Consider the following 17,459-nt stretch of genomic DNA (forward strand, 5'->3'; position numbering starts at 1 on the left):
ATCGCTTCTTGCCTTCAATTGGCTACGTATGGGACAGGTCCCCTTTTCATTGGATAAGTTCTACGTCGATCAAGAGTCCACAGCAGAAGATATGGCACGGTTCTGATGGCTAGAGGTAGCGTAATGATGGAGAGGCTTTGGCTACGCTTAAGAGCGTTTAGGGACATTGCAGTTTTTCCCTTGTTCTCTACGGGCAACAAGGGAAATCGCTATACTAATTGTATCTCATCAGCTGAGATACTATTGGTATTTATACAAAAATCCGTAGTCTGACTATTGAGTGTCTTTGCCATTGTTTCTGGAGTTGCTAATATATTGTGTGAAATAGTAGTAGGCTAGTCTACATTCAAAGGGTCTGATCCATTCATTTTCACTCCCTTTCAGTTTACTCTTGTCCTGTACTCATTTTTTTTACAGTACCAATTGCTCATCAAGCTTTCCTGTGATTTTCAGTTCTGCATGGCCTCTGAGTTGGGATTTATTCACAAATGAATTTCTTGAGGTACAAAAAATAATAATAGTTTGACAGCATATAAACAAAATGTGTGTGTGTGTGTGTGTGTGTGTGTGCGGCTAGGTGAAAATGTTTAGATGTTTGCCTTTGTTTATCTGCAAGCGTGATGTTTATTTTTCATGTGTGATGGCCAGCTGGTTTTACACTGGCTGTTCAGTTCAGCCTTGGCCATCTGTACAGGGGAGGGAGAGTGCTACTGTAGCACTAGCACGCTGATGATAATTCACTAGTGTTTGTTAGCGGGGGCTCATGGTTCCCACGCTGTTTAACTCCATGGTCCTCCAGCTTGTGAAAACAAATAATGGACAGACCGGAAACCATCAGAAATGAAAACTTGCCAATATCACAGAAAACAACACACATGTGGTTGTAGTTTATTTGTTTTTGCCATGCTGTTTTAAAATCTGTTAATAAATAAATAAGTAAATAAATTCTTGGAAGTTCTTAATTGTTGTGTTTGTTTCTTGGGGGTTTTTTTTATTTTAAGTCCCAGGTATCCACAGAAGTGTTTTTCAATTGTACTTAAAACATATACTTGATCCAGGTCTTATTCCAGTAAAAATACTCAATCAACCATTATGTCACTACAATATATTATTATTATTATTATTATTATTATTATTATTATTATTGCATATAGATAATTATTGTATGACTGTAAACTTTACTGATATATGCAAGTATACCCACACATTCTAACTAAATTTTAAAAAGTCTTGCAAGATACGTACAGATGTGTGACAAATTAAACAAAAAACCAGCATAAAGTGTCTTAGTAAAGTATTGGGCCACCACGAGTCATCAGAACAGCTTCAGTGCACCTTGGCATAGATTCTACAAGTCTCTGGAACTCTACTGGAGGGATGGAACACTATTCTTTCAAAAGATATTCCCTCATTTGTTGTTTTGATGATGATGGTGGACAGCGCTGTTTGTCCAAAATCTCCCACTGGTGTTCAATTGGGTTGAGATCTGGTGACTGCAAAGGCCATAGGATATGATTCAAATCATTTGCATACTCATCAAAGCATTCAGCGATCCCTCATGCACTGTGGATGGGAGCATTGTCATCCTGGAAGAGACCACTCCCATCAGGATAGAAATGTTTCATCATAGAATAAAGGTGTTGAGAATATGGTGAAGGATGACTCATCTGACCATATCACTTTTTTCCACATCTCTGTAGGCCAGTGCCTATGGTCTTTGCACCACTGAATTCTCAAATGTGCATTTGTTTTTGTAATGAGGGGTTTATGCACTGCAACCCTACTATAATATCCTTTTCTATGTAGTTGTCAATGGGCTATTCTTGTTGACACAGTCTGATCACATCCTGCATTGACATTCTCTGTCACCTGTGGAAAAGTTGCTCTTCTGTTTTTCCTTACTTATCGCACTAATGCACAAGCAATCCGGTCATCGAATGTGCACTTTCGAACCACAATTTCTTACCATTTTACTGATGTCTTTCCCTTAAATCTACAGATAAATCTAAATGCAGATGTCACTTTAGTCACAGTTCCTATTGAAGCACTGGCCGGTTTAGCAATCTTTGTGACTGCCATTCGTACCCCAATAATGAACCCTCTTTCAAAGTCACTTAGTCATCTTTTCCTCTTGCCATTTTGATCCAAAATCGAGATCAGTTGGGCCTGCACCTCACTCATTTATTCAGGGTTTTCCTTTCATTTGTCACGCGTCTATATCCTACTTAAAAGAATGTGGCCTCATGCAGCACTATGGACCTCTGAGTAATTTCCTGTGTCTGAAGCCATGTTTACACTGAGGGGATATGCTGAGGTAGTGCAAGCACGGAGATGATACAACTTCAGTTGTCGATCATGAGCCATAAAAACACAACACAGACCAATATTTTACCAGCTTGGGACCATAAGGCATAATCCATGGGGGATACTGTGTTAATACTTTGGTAAACACTGTTTCCAGTATCTAAGTTGTGTCATCCCCATTCCAGCTGCCAAATCAAGCTGCTGTAGACATCACATCAAATGTTGCATCTATATTTCTGACAGGGATTCAACCAACATTTGTCCTTAAAGCTGCAGTAAGTAATTTTTCAGAAGGATATATGGCAATGGTCATGCTTACATGGTAGCAATCAATAGCTGCTGTGAGAAAAATCCAGCACCTTACACTGTACCCTTAAATTCTGAATTGTAAAACCACAGACTTAATTGGCAAAGTGGCTTACAACGTGACCCAATCAAAGAGACAGGGCAGTGTGGTGAACCAATCAACAATGTGCTTGACCTTGTGTGGTGACATAACAGTAGGCACAGCTAGATAGCTGGAGTTTCACCAGTGGTGGACAGACAGCAACCTCTGCATTGCCTGCAATATTTTATGACAAAAAGAAGAAAATACAATTAGATAGAGCACGTGCGAACACTAGAATAAACACTGGCACATAATTCAGAAGTTGGCGATAGCTTCAGAGCAGGTGGAACTGAAGACAAGCCTGTGTGGAGCTTGCGTTATTTCTGTAGGTCAGAATTTCAACACTCAACACTTTCAACATTTCAACACTGGACTTTCTGCTAAGCAATTGTACCTTCAATGAATTTAGCCACCAAAGTAAGGTAGATATTATTAATAATGTTACTTCTCTTGACGGCAAGTTATTGGAAGAAAAATGTTTGCTAACTTATCTATGTGGCAGGTGAAGTTAGGTAGTTTAGGCTAGTTAGGTAAGCTAATATTACTTGTTGGATAGCTGTAATCGACTAGAACTCTGCTTGCCTGCTGTAGCCACCTAATGCCTGGTTCAGACTAATGGTCTGCAAATTCAATGTGTTGTCCTCAATGTAGCAAGATTTATGAAGCTTTGATGACCAAATCTGACTGTGGGAACAAGCTATTTTATAGCCTGGACCCAGCTAGTCCCATTCAGGAACTAGAGTTAACCTTGGAATTGCTTTTCCTCAGTGGCATCAGCTGAAGTTTGCCAAGGGGATGAAAAGCGACCTGGCATTAGCTTGTTTTCTGTTGGACCTGTAAGTTACATTACATCTAGCTCTCCAGCTAGCTATGTTAGGTAATTACATGACTGAAGTCAGGTAGGCTACTCGGGGTCAGTGGGTGGGGTTGAAGATGGAGCAGTAAGTTTCTTTGATTGTGAACACAGGACCACAACAAGACTAAGAAATCCTGCATAGTATGCCTTTAAGTTAGATTCACAAGTAAATGTCAATAATACATTTTTCAATGTGAACACTATAAATCACAGTATTTTTTGTGTTTGTGAGGGTGAATATGCACATTTAAAATGAATTATGTCAAAGCTCAGGTTGGACCTCAATTCAGCCAAAGTCTGACAATGTCTTGCGAAGGACCATGTCAGAACACATCAAGAATTGACAGCATTAAAGTATTTTATGCATTTTTCATGCATTGTTTCCAGAGCAGTGACATTTATTCTCTGTAGCCACTGGACAGATAATAAACAATTAATCAGAGCACTGAGCACTTTGCTGGGATGCCTGGTCTTTATCACAAATGTGCCTGCCTACAAGTGACAGACATTTTTAAAAGCCTCCAGCATAAATGGGCTGGTGCATGTCTGGTGCAGTTCATCTGCCACCTTTGCAGCAGCTTCCTGACAATGTTATGAATTTCCCCACCTTGCATTCTTCCAGTGCTGCTGCCAGAAGTCTGATAATGTTCTTTCTCTGCATTAGGTCAGTGAAAACATCCCTCTCAGGTCTGAGCCAAAGTGTAACTTTTAGGTTAGCTCCCCCAGGGAAATAATGTGTTTTTTGAAACACTGGCACTTACGATTACAGCTGGACCTAATTTTGTAATGTCATTACAACTTGATTGAGGGGAAAAACCTGGATGTGACATAGCATTCGGGGTTCCTTAGAGTGAGGTAAGTACAGCGCATCTTAAAAAATGTAAAAATGAATCCCACAGTGGAGATGGATGAGGTAAAATGTACAATGAACTACAGAAATTAAGGGCACAGCAGGTCTGTCTGCATCGGAAGACTGTGATTGACTGTGATTCTTTTTTCAGTTCAGATACAGTTATATTCATCATTTCACCAATTCATGGTTAGACTGTGGAGTGAAAAGATGCAATGGCTGGACAACTGTGTATTAATAAGCAGCAAAGCGTGAACACACACAAAACATACATTGTAAATTGAAAGAAAAAAATGGAATCAAATTATTTTTTTCAAATTAGAAATGGACACAGAACTCATAACCAACACAGTTTAATTGATCTAACCCAAAATGCAATTTTATTCAAAATGAGTTCTGTAAATTGGAGGCCATTGAAAAGAAATTGGCCGCTAAAAGGCAAATCTTATTAACAGTAAATAGCCGAGCTTGCTGATTTCAACAACCAGAAACATGTCCAGGACAAGGATTACTGCAGAGGCATGCTCTCTGCTCCTCTCCTGTGCCTCACTTGAAGGCCAGAAACCAATGCAGCCTCATTTGCATCGCCCTGTGTAACCACTCTGCATTATTGATGAGTCGTGAATTGCTTTCTTCCGGCTATGTCCACCTCGGGGAACGTGCCTGTTATATACAGCGCAGGCCATGCGTGGAATACCAACCCTTAAGAGGAACTCTTGCGTGATCTTGACAGCTCCTGTGGAATTCCCTGGTGTGATCTGAAGCTGTTGCAGCTGAGCTTTTTATTTTTGATAGGTCAAATTAGATACCAGAGGATATCAAATGGGCTGTGCTGATTTCTGGGGTTATTATTACATATCTTGTTTATTATCTGACACAGCCCAAAGGCTATAGCTGATGGGTAACAATCTGTGGATGAAAAACAACATATAGAGCTGAACGCTCTGGCCTCCAGCAGATCTATATACTCAGACCCATAAAGGTTCAGTTTTAGCTAGGGGTGTGGCTCTTAATAGTCCAAAAAGGACAAATGAACAAGACCTGCTGTTCTATGGGTGTTTTTTCCTCTTACATTGTGTATGCAGCAGTGTGATGCTGTTGTGTGTATGGTGGTAATTTTATTTGGTGCTGACATGCAGCTGGTAGAGTGAGCAGTATATTGCTGGGTATATTGTGTGGAATGATTTCCTATTTTTTTCAATGTGAAGGATATTTGAACCTATTTATTATATCTTTATTTACTTCTGCTATGTCTTGGGCAAATATGTCAAAAACAAATAATGAATTTATTTATTAAACTTAAATGTCATTAAACTAATTCAAATGTATTCAATAATGTATACATAAATAAAAATATCCAAATTGGATAAATTTTCTGCTGAATATGAACCATGAGGAATTTAGGAGATGTTAGCAGCACATCTAGCCTGCAGCCAATGACTCTGCTCCATATCACACTTTTTCCTAGAGCGCCCTCTATCGGATCATTTAGCAAGAAAGAAAGCAAGTAAGAAAAAATATCATTACCAGCCAAAGGGCAAAAAACAAAATTCATATATTTTTTTATCTGTTATATGTTTAGAGTACAAGTATATGGCTGGGAGTTACAGAGAATTTATTATAGGTGTGAAACACCCAAAATAAGATATTGTGCAAATTTACAGGACTGTCCAGATAAGGGAGGCCTAAAATTAAAAAAAGAATGTAAAACTGTGAAATGAGGCAGTCATTTTTGAATAAATAATTTGTGTAAGTTGTATTAAAGAAGAAAAGATAACTCAAATGCTAAAGTTGATTCAAAACAAGATTTTTGAAAAATAATTGGAATACATACACTGCATGGCCAGAAGTATGCGGGCACCTGACATCCAACATGTCATCCAAAATTGCCTTCAATGGCCCAAACCATGAAGAACAGCCGCAGATCAAGGAGTGGCCAGATACTTTTGGTCATATATCAACCCCATCTTAATACACTGGTAATACACTGGTAATTTTAACATCTGACAGGACAAAATCATAATTGATATGTTAGGAACAAATATTCAGCATCTCTCTTTCCATTGAGTTCTAGCTGTTAAAGAAAATCCTTTTCTCTGAGCAATTGTATTGGTATACAAAAATATTTTATATACAAATACATATTCTTGATGTTTACATGTATTGTTTGTTTTATTCAGCCTTTTTTGCTTGTCTTTGTGTAGGTGTGAATAATTACAGAGGGCATTGTCAGAAAAGTTATTCTGCTAATCTAATAACAGACAAGAAGATTACGTAATTAAATTAGGTTTATAGTTGAACGTAACTACCTTTCAACTAACTTGTCACCTCAAGCACAATACCACCCACCACTGCAAGATAATACCAACTGATCAAACCAACATGAGCAGTTTTATGCTATAAATGGAATAAGAACTTTTAACATTAAATAATATTTTGGCATGAACAATAGACGTCTTGGCAGGTTCTTGGCAGGCTCTTACAAATCCCCCGTTTGTAACAGTCTGGTAGGGTTTCCTCATGTTTGGTTTTCACCTTGATAATCTGATTTCAAGCCTTTTTGTCCAGATAACAAGTCAGAATTACATTTGTCAGTAACAACCATAATCATTTTGTCTGCTGCCTTTTCGGCATCTATATACCTCTGACCCGGTATCTGAGGTATATATATTTGTGTGTGTGTGTGTGTGTGTGTATGCATGTGTACTGTATCTGTGTGTGTGTGTGTGTGTGTGCATGTATATATTTAGTGTATGTGTATACATGTGTTTGTGTGGGAGAGCATTTGAGGACACATGCATGTGTACTTGTATGTAATGTGTGCACACATACTGTATGTGCATGTACATAGCGTAAGTCTATGTCTGCATACACATTTAGTGTGTCTGCACATGTGTAGATGTTCATTTAAGTGTTTATGTGTGCATTTGAGTGTGTGTGGATTGGAGTGTATGTGTGCATGTGCTGTAAGTATTTGAATACTGGCCAAACTTGTCAGAAACTAGCAGAGCTGTAAATAGTTATTCAGTGGAGCTGAATGAGGTTCGCTTTGCATATTAATGATTGATTATTCTAGAGGCCTGGCCAGTATATAGTGAATAGAGTGAATTATGAAAAGGTCATAGCAATATATCCTCACGTCATTAACAATCTAATCATGCAAATTCAAAATGGAAGCATAACAGGAATATGCAGTCATACATTTTACATTGTAACCTTTTTATAGATAAACAAGGGTTGATTCCCACAAGACATGTGGTAAGCAGTCATGTCATCACGTAAGCAAAAATAAAAACTTAGCAGGACTAATTTTAAGAATTTATATATATTTGCTTGCAGCTGGATGTTTTTCTGATTAGGGTATGTTTTACTAAGTGTAATGCATTCAGTTTGAAATATGTTGAAACCAAACACAAAATAAGAATTACTTTAACATGAATACAATGTAATAGCCTCTATTCTTTCGCTTAACAAATAATTTGAGGTATATCCCTGCTTTCTCATTCCTGTACCTGTAACTGTATGTACCCAGGGAGAAATTGCAGTAAATATTTCAGCTTTTGAATTTGTATGTGGAAAAAGCAGTCAGTCACAGTGTGGGGTCATGTCAGAGATTGTGCCAAGCAAAGCTGAACGCTTTCTGTCTCCGTGGCGACAGGAAGCGAGGCTCTTTCCTGGGAATGGGCCGAACAGAGCATTTGCCGTTGGGTCGGCAAGTGCATGGAAGGGCAAATGACGCTTGACAGGATGCGGTCTGTTTCCTGTACAAACAGACAGACGTACTGCATGCGTCCAACAGTCTGCATGGCCACAGCAGACGACACTAGTATCCTGACCATTACAACCGCAAGTACCATGGCATCATCCATTGCTGTTCTCTTTTTTACACTGCTACTTTATTTTAGACTGTCCCACTTATTACTATTAATTATCGCATATTATCCCACTCACAGCACATATACAATGTTTATATCAGTCCTGTTAGTCCGCGAATCAAAACCACACTTTAAGAAATGATAATTTAACATGGGGGATCCTGAATTCTTCATCTCAAAGCCATCCTGTATTTACTGCTTTAAAATGATTTATGTTTGATATCTTTATCAAACCCCCACTACAGCCTGTAAGTCGGTGATTATCAATCACACTAAAATGGGATGCTATTATAGTGGGTCTATGTTACTATGCAAGACGTGTGACTATGTCTGAAGTTTAGATGCTTTGTAATATATATGAAGTTTGTTATTCTTATTCCATGTTCCCCTTTCCATAATGAGATTAGATTGTTTGTGTCCATAAATTAAGAAAAGTAGGCCACATATATAAAGAACAAACCTCAAAAAAAAAAACCCATTAAACTGCGCCATCTAGTGTAGAGTAGAATAAAGTGGGGTGAAGTATTGGGCATATTGACTTCAGGCAGTAGGCTTTCACACCACACCTTCACACCTTTCTCTTCTTCCCTTTCTTTATGAATTCTGAACACATTTTGTGTATATGTGTGAGTGTTTGTGTGTGCCATATTATTTGCTGTTTTGGTAACATGGACAGTTTTATAATAACCTAAGTGTGCCCCCTTGTGGTACACACAAGAAACACTCCACACATGAGTACACATTGAGTGCATACAAAATTATACGTAACATATGTTTCATTTGAGACAAAATGCAAAAGTTTCTTTCCCCATCCCATAGGATACCAAAACAAAACCTTTTTAAAACCTAATTTAAAAAAGCAAAATGCAAAAATATAATTTTAAAAAATGTTGGCAGACCCATTTTTGAGTGGATAAGCCAACTTGTAGAGTTGATAAAAAGCACTCTGACGTGAAGAAAGAATTCAAAAGAATACAAAAAATTTGTGAAAATAAAATTTTTAGGGAAAAAACATTTTAAAAATTATCTCATTTTCTTTATTTCAAGGTTGTGATTGTTACATAATTGCATATTAACATATTAACAAAGATATTTATCTGATTAACTACAAAGAAAGTGGCAATCAGATCAATCTGGTCATTGAAAGTGTACCAGTTTGAAAGTGACATGCTTAACGACAGTCCACATGAAAAAATATATGTCATTATATGGTAAAATATTACATCCAAAATATAAAGAAAAAAGATGGTGTATACTAAGATATATCTATTGCCACATTCCAGTATGTAACTCTATTTGGATTGATATTTTTCTTACAGCAATATATTCATAACTTTTCATATATGAATGTGGCACTAGTATAGTTAATGTTATATAATATATGATGTGTCTTTTTACATATATAAAAATGTACATCTATTTGGACTATATTTCACTATATATTGTTTTCTCAACACCAAATATGTGCTTCTTTTGCTAAATGTAACAGTTCTGCATGGCTGGTAACTATGACTCAAAATACCAATTGAATACAACGTTCAGATAAGGTACAAGTAAGAATGAGGAAATCTTGGTTTTTAGCTCTTAACTGTATTTCCAATACTCACTGCAAAAAAATGGCATGCTAAAAGCTTGAATACGTCTTCTGTCTCTGTACGGAAAGTTATGTAAGAAACATGATGGAATAAAGTAAATATGTGGCAGGAAGAGAATAAGAGTTTAAGCTCTCTGATGTAAAGTTTCACGGATATGCAAGATAAACTAGTGTGTGTGTTAAATCTACCAATATTGTATTAGCCACATCCTTACAGGTCATCCAATGTGACAGACACACACAAAATACCATTATGATAGACGAGATTCTCTTAAATGGACAAGAATTTTAAAAATACAAATAACTAGTCTTTAAATTGCATATCGTCATATTTTTCACCGCATACTTCAAATGTACAAAACGCAGATTTTTTTTGTGGTATGGTAATTATATGAGCGTATGTTGTTTACCACAGATATTTCATGTGCTCATGTGATTTTACATCCCATTGGGTCCTCCATCATAATGTAATCTGCCTCCTCCCTAATTTATGATGCTAAATGTGTCTGTATTTATCAATACTCAACATGTTTTTGTGGAGGAAATTATCTGTAACATCTGCTATAAATAGGCTTTGTTGCTGTGGCACAGATCCCCTTGAGATCTATGACGCCAAGGACAAAAGCTCGCTCGGAGATAAAGTTGTTGCAAGCTCATAACTGAACATGCCACGTCACACTTTCAGAGTCAGTATCCCTGTTACAGGATTTTGAAGCATTACGTGTTTTTTTCAATTCGTATTATGGCAGAAATTCCAGCACCGTATCAAGTCTAATGGGACCAGAGCTGTGACCCCTGTTACTTTCGCGCTCTTCTTCTATAACAGCAACAAGGATTATATTGATTGCCTTGGCTGAGGATGTCTATGGCAACCTACACAATGAATAGCAGTTCATTTATGACATTCATCTTCAGTATTATCATGCTGCCTTATGAATACGAATGTAACTGACTGGACACAGCGGGTGCCTGGATTTTTCCCTGACATGTTATCCGTCATTCAATGCCGCACAAACTCAAAATAATGGAACATTTAATAAAAATGGTACCAATTTAACTGCGTGCACAGAAGTGAATTGAATCAAATTACACTACATTGGAGAGAAAGCAATGCAAACTATTTTTTTTTATTCCTCACGATACAGATAACAAAGACATTACACAACTGGCACTCTTTGAACAACACAATACAAAATAAATAGATCTCGATTCAGACATTCATGGGGCTGTTCGCTCACACGTCCAGGAAGGGGCGCTGCGACACAGGGGAACAAGCGCCGCACTCATTTGATGGGCGAGTCAAGTATTTCCTCATAATCCTGCCGCCTGCTCTTCCCCACCCAGTAGAGCTTGAGGCCGGTCAGGACGAAGACGCTGACGATGATGATGAGGCCTCCAATCACATCGTAGACGGACGGGATCATGTGGAGCACCAGGAGCTGGAGGATCATGGCCACCACGATCTCCAGGTGCTGGACGGTGCTGACCAAGGCCGGGTGGAACTTGTTCAGGGCGTAGTAGACGCCGAGGAACGCCACCGTGGAGCAGACGCAGATGCCGATGAGGTAGCCCCAGGTCTCCCCGTCCAGGGGGATTATGGGCTCCTGCATGATGAACATGGTGGAGGCCCCCCACACCGTGCCCGTCCAGCCGAAGGTGAAGAGGGCCGTCCACATGCTGACCCGCTCCTTGATGGCCCGGTAGACGATCATGGAGAGGGCGGCGGTGAGCCCGGCCATCACCGTCATGGTGTAGCCAAAGGCCTCCTTCCAGAAGCCCAGGGGCGACTTGTCTTCGCTCACGATGTTGGGGATCATGACCAGGCAGAGCCCGAAGACGCTGCTCACCACCGTGACGATGTCGGTCATCCCCAGCCGCTCGTCGATGAGCAGGAACGCCAGCACGGCGCTGAAGACGGTGGTGGTGGCCCGCCACATGATGGTGCCGTTGCTGGGCGGCACGATGGCGAAGGAGGTGTAGGCGCAGGTGATGGAGATGACGTTGCAGACGCCGTAGAAGAAGAGACGGAGCCGGTAGCCCTTGGGCCCGAAGGGCGCCTCCTGGTGGTAGTAGACCACGGCGATGGAGAACACCTGGATCACCGAGCGGATGAACAGGAGCTCCAGGGAGGGCACCTTGGAGCGGTCGGCCGCCAGGCGGGTGATGAGCGCCACGCAGCCGTGCGCCAGCGCCGCGCCGAAGAGGGCGCCCCACGTCACCCTGGAGGCGAAGACCGAGGCCTCGCCGAAGCTCTGCAGCTGCTCGCCCACCCCGTTATCCGCCTTCGGCCCCGCGGGCTTGGGCCGGCTCTCCGTGCTGCCGAAGAAAGTCCTGCCGCCCCTGTCGGCCAGCAGCTTCTTGTCAGGGTTCTCCTCCACAAAGGAACCGAAGTCCTCGAAGGAGGGCGCGTCGTCGTAGCCCTCGTCCCCCGGTTGGGGGAAGTGGGTGGCGTACTTCACCGTCACTGTGTTGGGGTGGATCTTCACCCTCTTCCTCCCCTGCTTGGATGGCGAGGCGTCCATTTTTCCTTCGGGTGAGAGAGAATTCTGCAATGAGAAGGGAGACCCAGCACATTGGCATCGCCGACACCCAACTCGGCAGCAGCATTTTATGGTTTCACGCTTCGCTGAGACCGAGCACTGATTTATCGCAACTCCTCAGAGCTATCAGGACCCAGTGTTCATAAAATCAAACACACCACTAAGAAATACCAAGTGTGAAATGTTTGAGAGTCACATTTGAACAACAATAGCAACACAGTGCATCTGCTTTGCAGTTCTGGGGGGGGGGGGGGGGGGGGGGGGGACATTTTTGTTCTTTTAGCAAAATCATTTTTGAACATATTCTGAGCAACAAATAGAGCTGCAAATTTTATTGAGGTTTACTGGTCAGAAATGATAAAATCAGACCAGGCATACTTGCATCAATGAAAGATTACCAATTTAATAGAAGATATGCACTTGTTTACAATAAAATAAAGTGACAGAAACTAAGATGTCACCAAATTATGGGGTTTTAAACATCAAGTTCACCACCTTGTTAATCATTTGAAATATCTGTGGAGTTTTTAAACACCAATCAAATTTTACCCGGTCAGAGCACGGTACATGGCATCATTCTTATTTGTCAAACCATAAAACTTCACGAGAGATTATACCTTCATTTTTATTCCTTTGTCTGCAAAGAATGTGACACTATATGTAGAAAATGTCTAAACTTAGATTTGGGTGGTATTAATAGGTACAATTACCCTACAACCTGAACAATTATTTAGTATAATGCCATCTAATTTCTCTTAAAGGAATCCGCATGGAATTAAGGTCTGAATCCTTTGTTGTAGGCTCAAAAGCCAACCTTTTGTAGAGAATAATTTTATTACACAGTTAATTTGATTCACTCTGATTTAAAATTGTCCTGTTGTTCCATTGTAATGCATGCTGGCATATATGCATATAAAACTCTTTTACAAAAAAACTGTTTACAACAGCAGCTACAACTTTGGCTCTATTGGTGTTTTCTGGGGGCAGAGAAATTGTGTTTTAAACAGATATTTAAACGTGCAGCACTGACGCAGCAGAAAGAAGGAATGCTGTTCATTTAAATACAGCATTTGGAGGAGTCATGGAACATAACTACCAGAGCCCTGATTCAAACAATTCAACAATAATATTTTGAGAAAGGTTTTCATTTTCTAAGAAGGTTATATTAAAGAGCAGAGGGTTACAAAAAAGAAGTAACATTGTTTTTGGCACTTCAAGACAATGCATATGTTCCTTTTGCTGCTTCCACAATATCTGGACTTTTTTGTTTTAACAGCTTAAGCATTTGCTTGATCATAGAACATCAGCTTCTGTCTTACATTTTTTAGCTTGAGATAAGATAAATTACCCTTAGATCTAGCTTTTATATTTGATATTAACCAATTTTAAGAATGTGGTATGCTGATAGGGCTTACGCATTTATTAATTTAATTATTTAATTCTGTCGTCATTTAATGACGTCACACACAAGTAAAAGGCTAATATATAAACGTGAGTAGTATGTCTATGAAGTAAGTCCTCGTGCATGTTAAAGCGCCTTTTATCTGGGTGAAAGCAAATGTTTCAGTTCAATATCATCCGCCCGCTTTCTTATGTATAAAATTATATTTTAATAGCCGATACAAGGTTACCAATCAGACTATGTGATAATATAGGCCTGCAATAAAAATACTAGTTACGGCATACTACTAGGTACACTTAACTCTAGCATATTTACGCTAAAAATGTATTATTCCAAATTATTCTCACAAGGGGGCGGTAATATTTGGTTCAGAACTATCCCACCCTCATTGATTTGGCTGGACGTAGGTTATACTATCCACGTCAGTGACGGAGAACAGGTTCAGTCCTGGAGATCAGATCCATAATATTATTTTCCCTCTGTCTCACTTCAAGGTTATCTTAGTACGCTATCGGTGCTGCCACACATTGACAATTCTATGACGACAGAAGCCAAACGAAAGGGACCATTTCACAGAAATGTTTTTTATTTTTTTATTTTATTTTTTAACCAAGAAGAAGACTGAATCATTTGTCCTTCAAGTACAGTAACTACATTTTCACAAACTATTTGAAGCAGGGCTTATGCAGCATAATCATACTACTGTTACACTACAACGTGTATTGTTATTATTATTACTGTTATTATTACTATTATTATTATTATTATTATTATTATTATTATTATTATTATCATATGAGTCGATTATGAAAGACCGCACTGAACTCGTGTAACATTACATCGTGCTACTATTATCAGCGGCTCTGCCATGGAAAAGCCTCAGAAAGGTTGTGCTGAGTCCGGATCCCATTTATTGAGCTTCAGGTCATCATTCTCTCCTACGTAAATAGGATACGTCTCAATAACACGAATAACAACGTAATCAGCTATAAATAGACAAAATATTTCTAAGGTGGCGCGATTATATGCATACTATCGCATAAGCATGATTTGTACAGTTGCGCGTAAAATGTCGATATTGCCAAGCAAGCCTACCGAAAATATCTGTCCTTCCTTTTTATGAATGAAACAGTGAAGTGAACGTAATACACGTTCTAAGATGGCAAGCGCATGGCTGGAGTGCATTGTCTCGACAGTGATTTGAACCCCTACGATATAGCCTGGTTATTACACGAAACCATGTCATATTCAGCAGTCTACATTTTCCGATTCTAAAGAAAATCAGCAATCCAACAGGATCTGCACAGGTGTATCAAGAGTCCTCACACCACTCCATTGCCCTGGGTGAAAATCACTAGCGAATCGTAGCGAATCTCCGTTGATAACAGAAAAAAAAACATGAAAGCCATACTCACCTATCTTCTCAGAATAAAATTATCTCCTAACGTGACAAGTACAAATTTGTATCATAAATTACAGTGGCATTTTTCTTGTTTTCTTGATACACAAAACCAAACATGCCATCTCTCCATATTTTCCTTTCACGGATGCAGCCAGATTCTCTCTAAGGAGATTCAATGTGAGCTGCTCGCTGTCTCATTGCCTCCCTCACTGGTCGCTGTCCGCGGGTGCGAGTGCTGCACAACTCTGCGGCTTTACAGAGTCAGAAAGCCACCGATTCTCAAATGTCGATTCTTTTTGCTGTAATTTCCATGGATTACAGATTCAAATGTGTCACGCGAGGGGGGGTTAGTTCTGAGCATGCGTTCAGATAGACCACTCATCACCGATTTCTCTGAACGTAAGCAAAGATCTTTCCCCATAACTGGTGAGAAGTCACTTTACTTGCCTAAGATAATGGATTAGCATTTTTTTCAGAACGGTCATTGCTGTAATAACACATACAAGGAAAGAATGATCGCATACGTTGGTCTACAATCATATTCGCGCTCCTACGTTAATTGTTAATACCTGGAAAATATTTGACGCTTGCACATTGCAGAGCAAAAATAACGGGAGGGGAGGTGAGGGGGAGCGGTGAGTCAAATCACAGCGCAGTCCTCTCATGCACATTTTTTTGTGCATGATTTTCGGAAAAATTATAGACACGTCATCACTTCAGTTGGGCGCTTACACTGTGCACGTTGACAAGGTGGCTATATAACGTAGTCTATCTTTAGAAATAGGTTTTTGTCACAATTTTCATCTGCTACCATTGTTGACATAACTAAACTCCTAGCAAGTTGAATAACTACATTTTTCAATAAATCAATAATTTGTTATTGGGACATATCATGCTGGCCATGAAAGGTGTGCAGGACTATGAGCGTTCGCTTATTAGCCCTGTGTACAAGTAAACATCCAGCCGAAAACTCTGGGGTGGTGTGTTTCCGCACCCAACGACACAAGCCTCTCTGGCTGTGCAATACAGACGTCAGGGTGGTGAGCAATTTCGTGCTATATCTGTGTTAACCAGGGATTAATATTCTGGGCTTGCTCACTCAGGACAGGAATAGAACACTCAAATGAAATTCACTGGTGAATTAAACTTGCTGTGAGCCACACGCGTCATATGCTGAAGACAGTAGGGAGGTGATGTAATCATGTCAGAGGGGCCACCTGCTGCCACATCATCAGGCCACCATGTCTAATTCCTGCTCCCAACAATAGTAAATGCACCCAGCCCCTAATCCTAACCAAAAACCATTATGTAAAAAAAAGCTGTACTGTGGAAAAAAGGCAACCACACTCATGTGATCCCATGAATAACATCCTCTCCACCTAAAGTTCATTTAGGGTTATGATATGGGTCAGGGACTACAAGCAGCACAATTTTATTTTATTGATTTTCAAATTATAGATCAGCCTGTTAGAAGCCATACATTCTAAACCATAAAGCAAAAACTTTCTTGCCTAAAGACTGAATGTTTGTCATAGAAGAAACCCCACAACCTGCCCAACACCTGCACTGGATCAGGAGGTCTAGTTACAGAATTAAGGAGCTACAATGAAGGTACATTTGGTTCAAATACTAGAAGTTTTATGTGCAGTGTAGAATTGCCTGATATCTTAATATCTGAAATCAGTACCTGGTTTTGAAGGTGAAGTCCCCACTTGGTGGCATGTGGACCATGTTGTACCATGAGGAGAGCTATGACCATTCACCAACAGAAGCGTCAAGAAAAAATTCAAAGGATGCAATGATTTATGGAAAATATACAATTTAAAGAGGAGTTAGATAACTGGATGCAAACTTCATGCATGCCAAACTTAAATTTGAGAAAATCTGAGAACCTCTGGACCAGGGTGCAGAATATCGTATGTCTCAGCTTTGCATATGCCATCAACCTTTTCTCAGCAGAAAGGTAAATGCGGCAGTGTACTTAACTACACTACTGTGGACAGGCTACATATTGTGGATGATACTTATTAAGAAATCCCAAGTCTTAAGTTGGCACTGACCGTGAAACTTTGTTAGAAATACAAGGAAGCAATGCTCTACTTGCTTGGAAAGGATCCAGTGAGCTGTGCAGTGTTGAGCTGTTTGAACAGCTTTTACTGAAATCAATGGAAGAAAATAAGTCAATTAAAAGTAAATTAAAACCCCAACAATTTAGTTTAAAACCAATATGCTAGTGGGAGGACTCGTT

General features: G+C 39.7%; 1 protein-coding gene across 3 annotated transcripts; it reads right to left on the reverse strand.

Annotated features, from left to right (window-relative positions):
• Positions 1 to 9,292: 9,292 nt before the first annotated feature.
• Positions 9,293 to 15,871, reverse strand: slc35g2a (solute carrier family 35 member G2a). 3 transcript variants are annotated; one of them, XM_035420907.1, is made up of 2 exons: positions 15,781 to 15,871; positions 9,293 to 12,413 (listed from the first exon to the last, which is right to left on the reverse strand). In XM_035420907.1, the coding sequence occupies exon 2, from the start codon at positions 12,387 to 12,389 to the stop codon at positions 11,151 to 11,153; it is 1,239 nt and encodes a 412-aa protein (XP_035276798.1). In that variant the 5' UTR covers positions 12,390 to 12,413; positions 15,781 to 15,871; the 3' UTR covers positions 9,293 to 11,150. The 3 variants fall into 3 exon arrangements, with proteins under 3 accessions (XP_035276798.1, XP_035276797.1, XP_035276796.1); XM_035420906.1 differs by lacking the exon at positions 15,781 to 15,871 and adding an exon at positions 15,225 to 15,773 and having other exon boundaries at positions 9,293 to 12,394; XM_035420905.1 differs by lacking the exon at positions 15,781 to 15,871 and adding an exon at positions 15,225 to 15,771.
• Positions 15,872 to 17,459: the final 1,588 nt, after the last annotated feature.

This window comes from Anguilla anguilla, chromosome 6 (genome assembly GCF_013347855.1).
Source record: "Anguilla anguilla isolate fAngAng1 chromosome 6, fAngAng1.pri, whole genome shotgun sequence".
Lineage (NCBI taxonomy): Eukaryota > Metazoa > Chordata > Actinopteri > Anguilliformes > Anguillidae > Anguilla > Anguilla anguilla.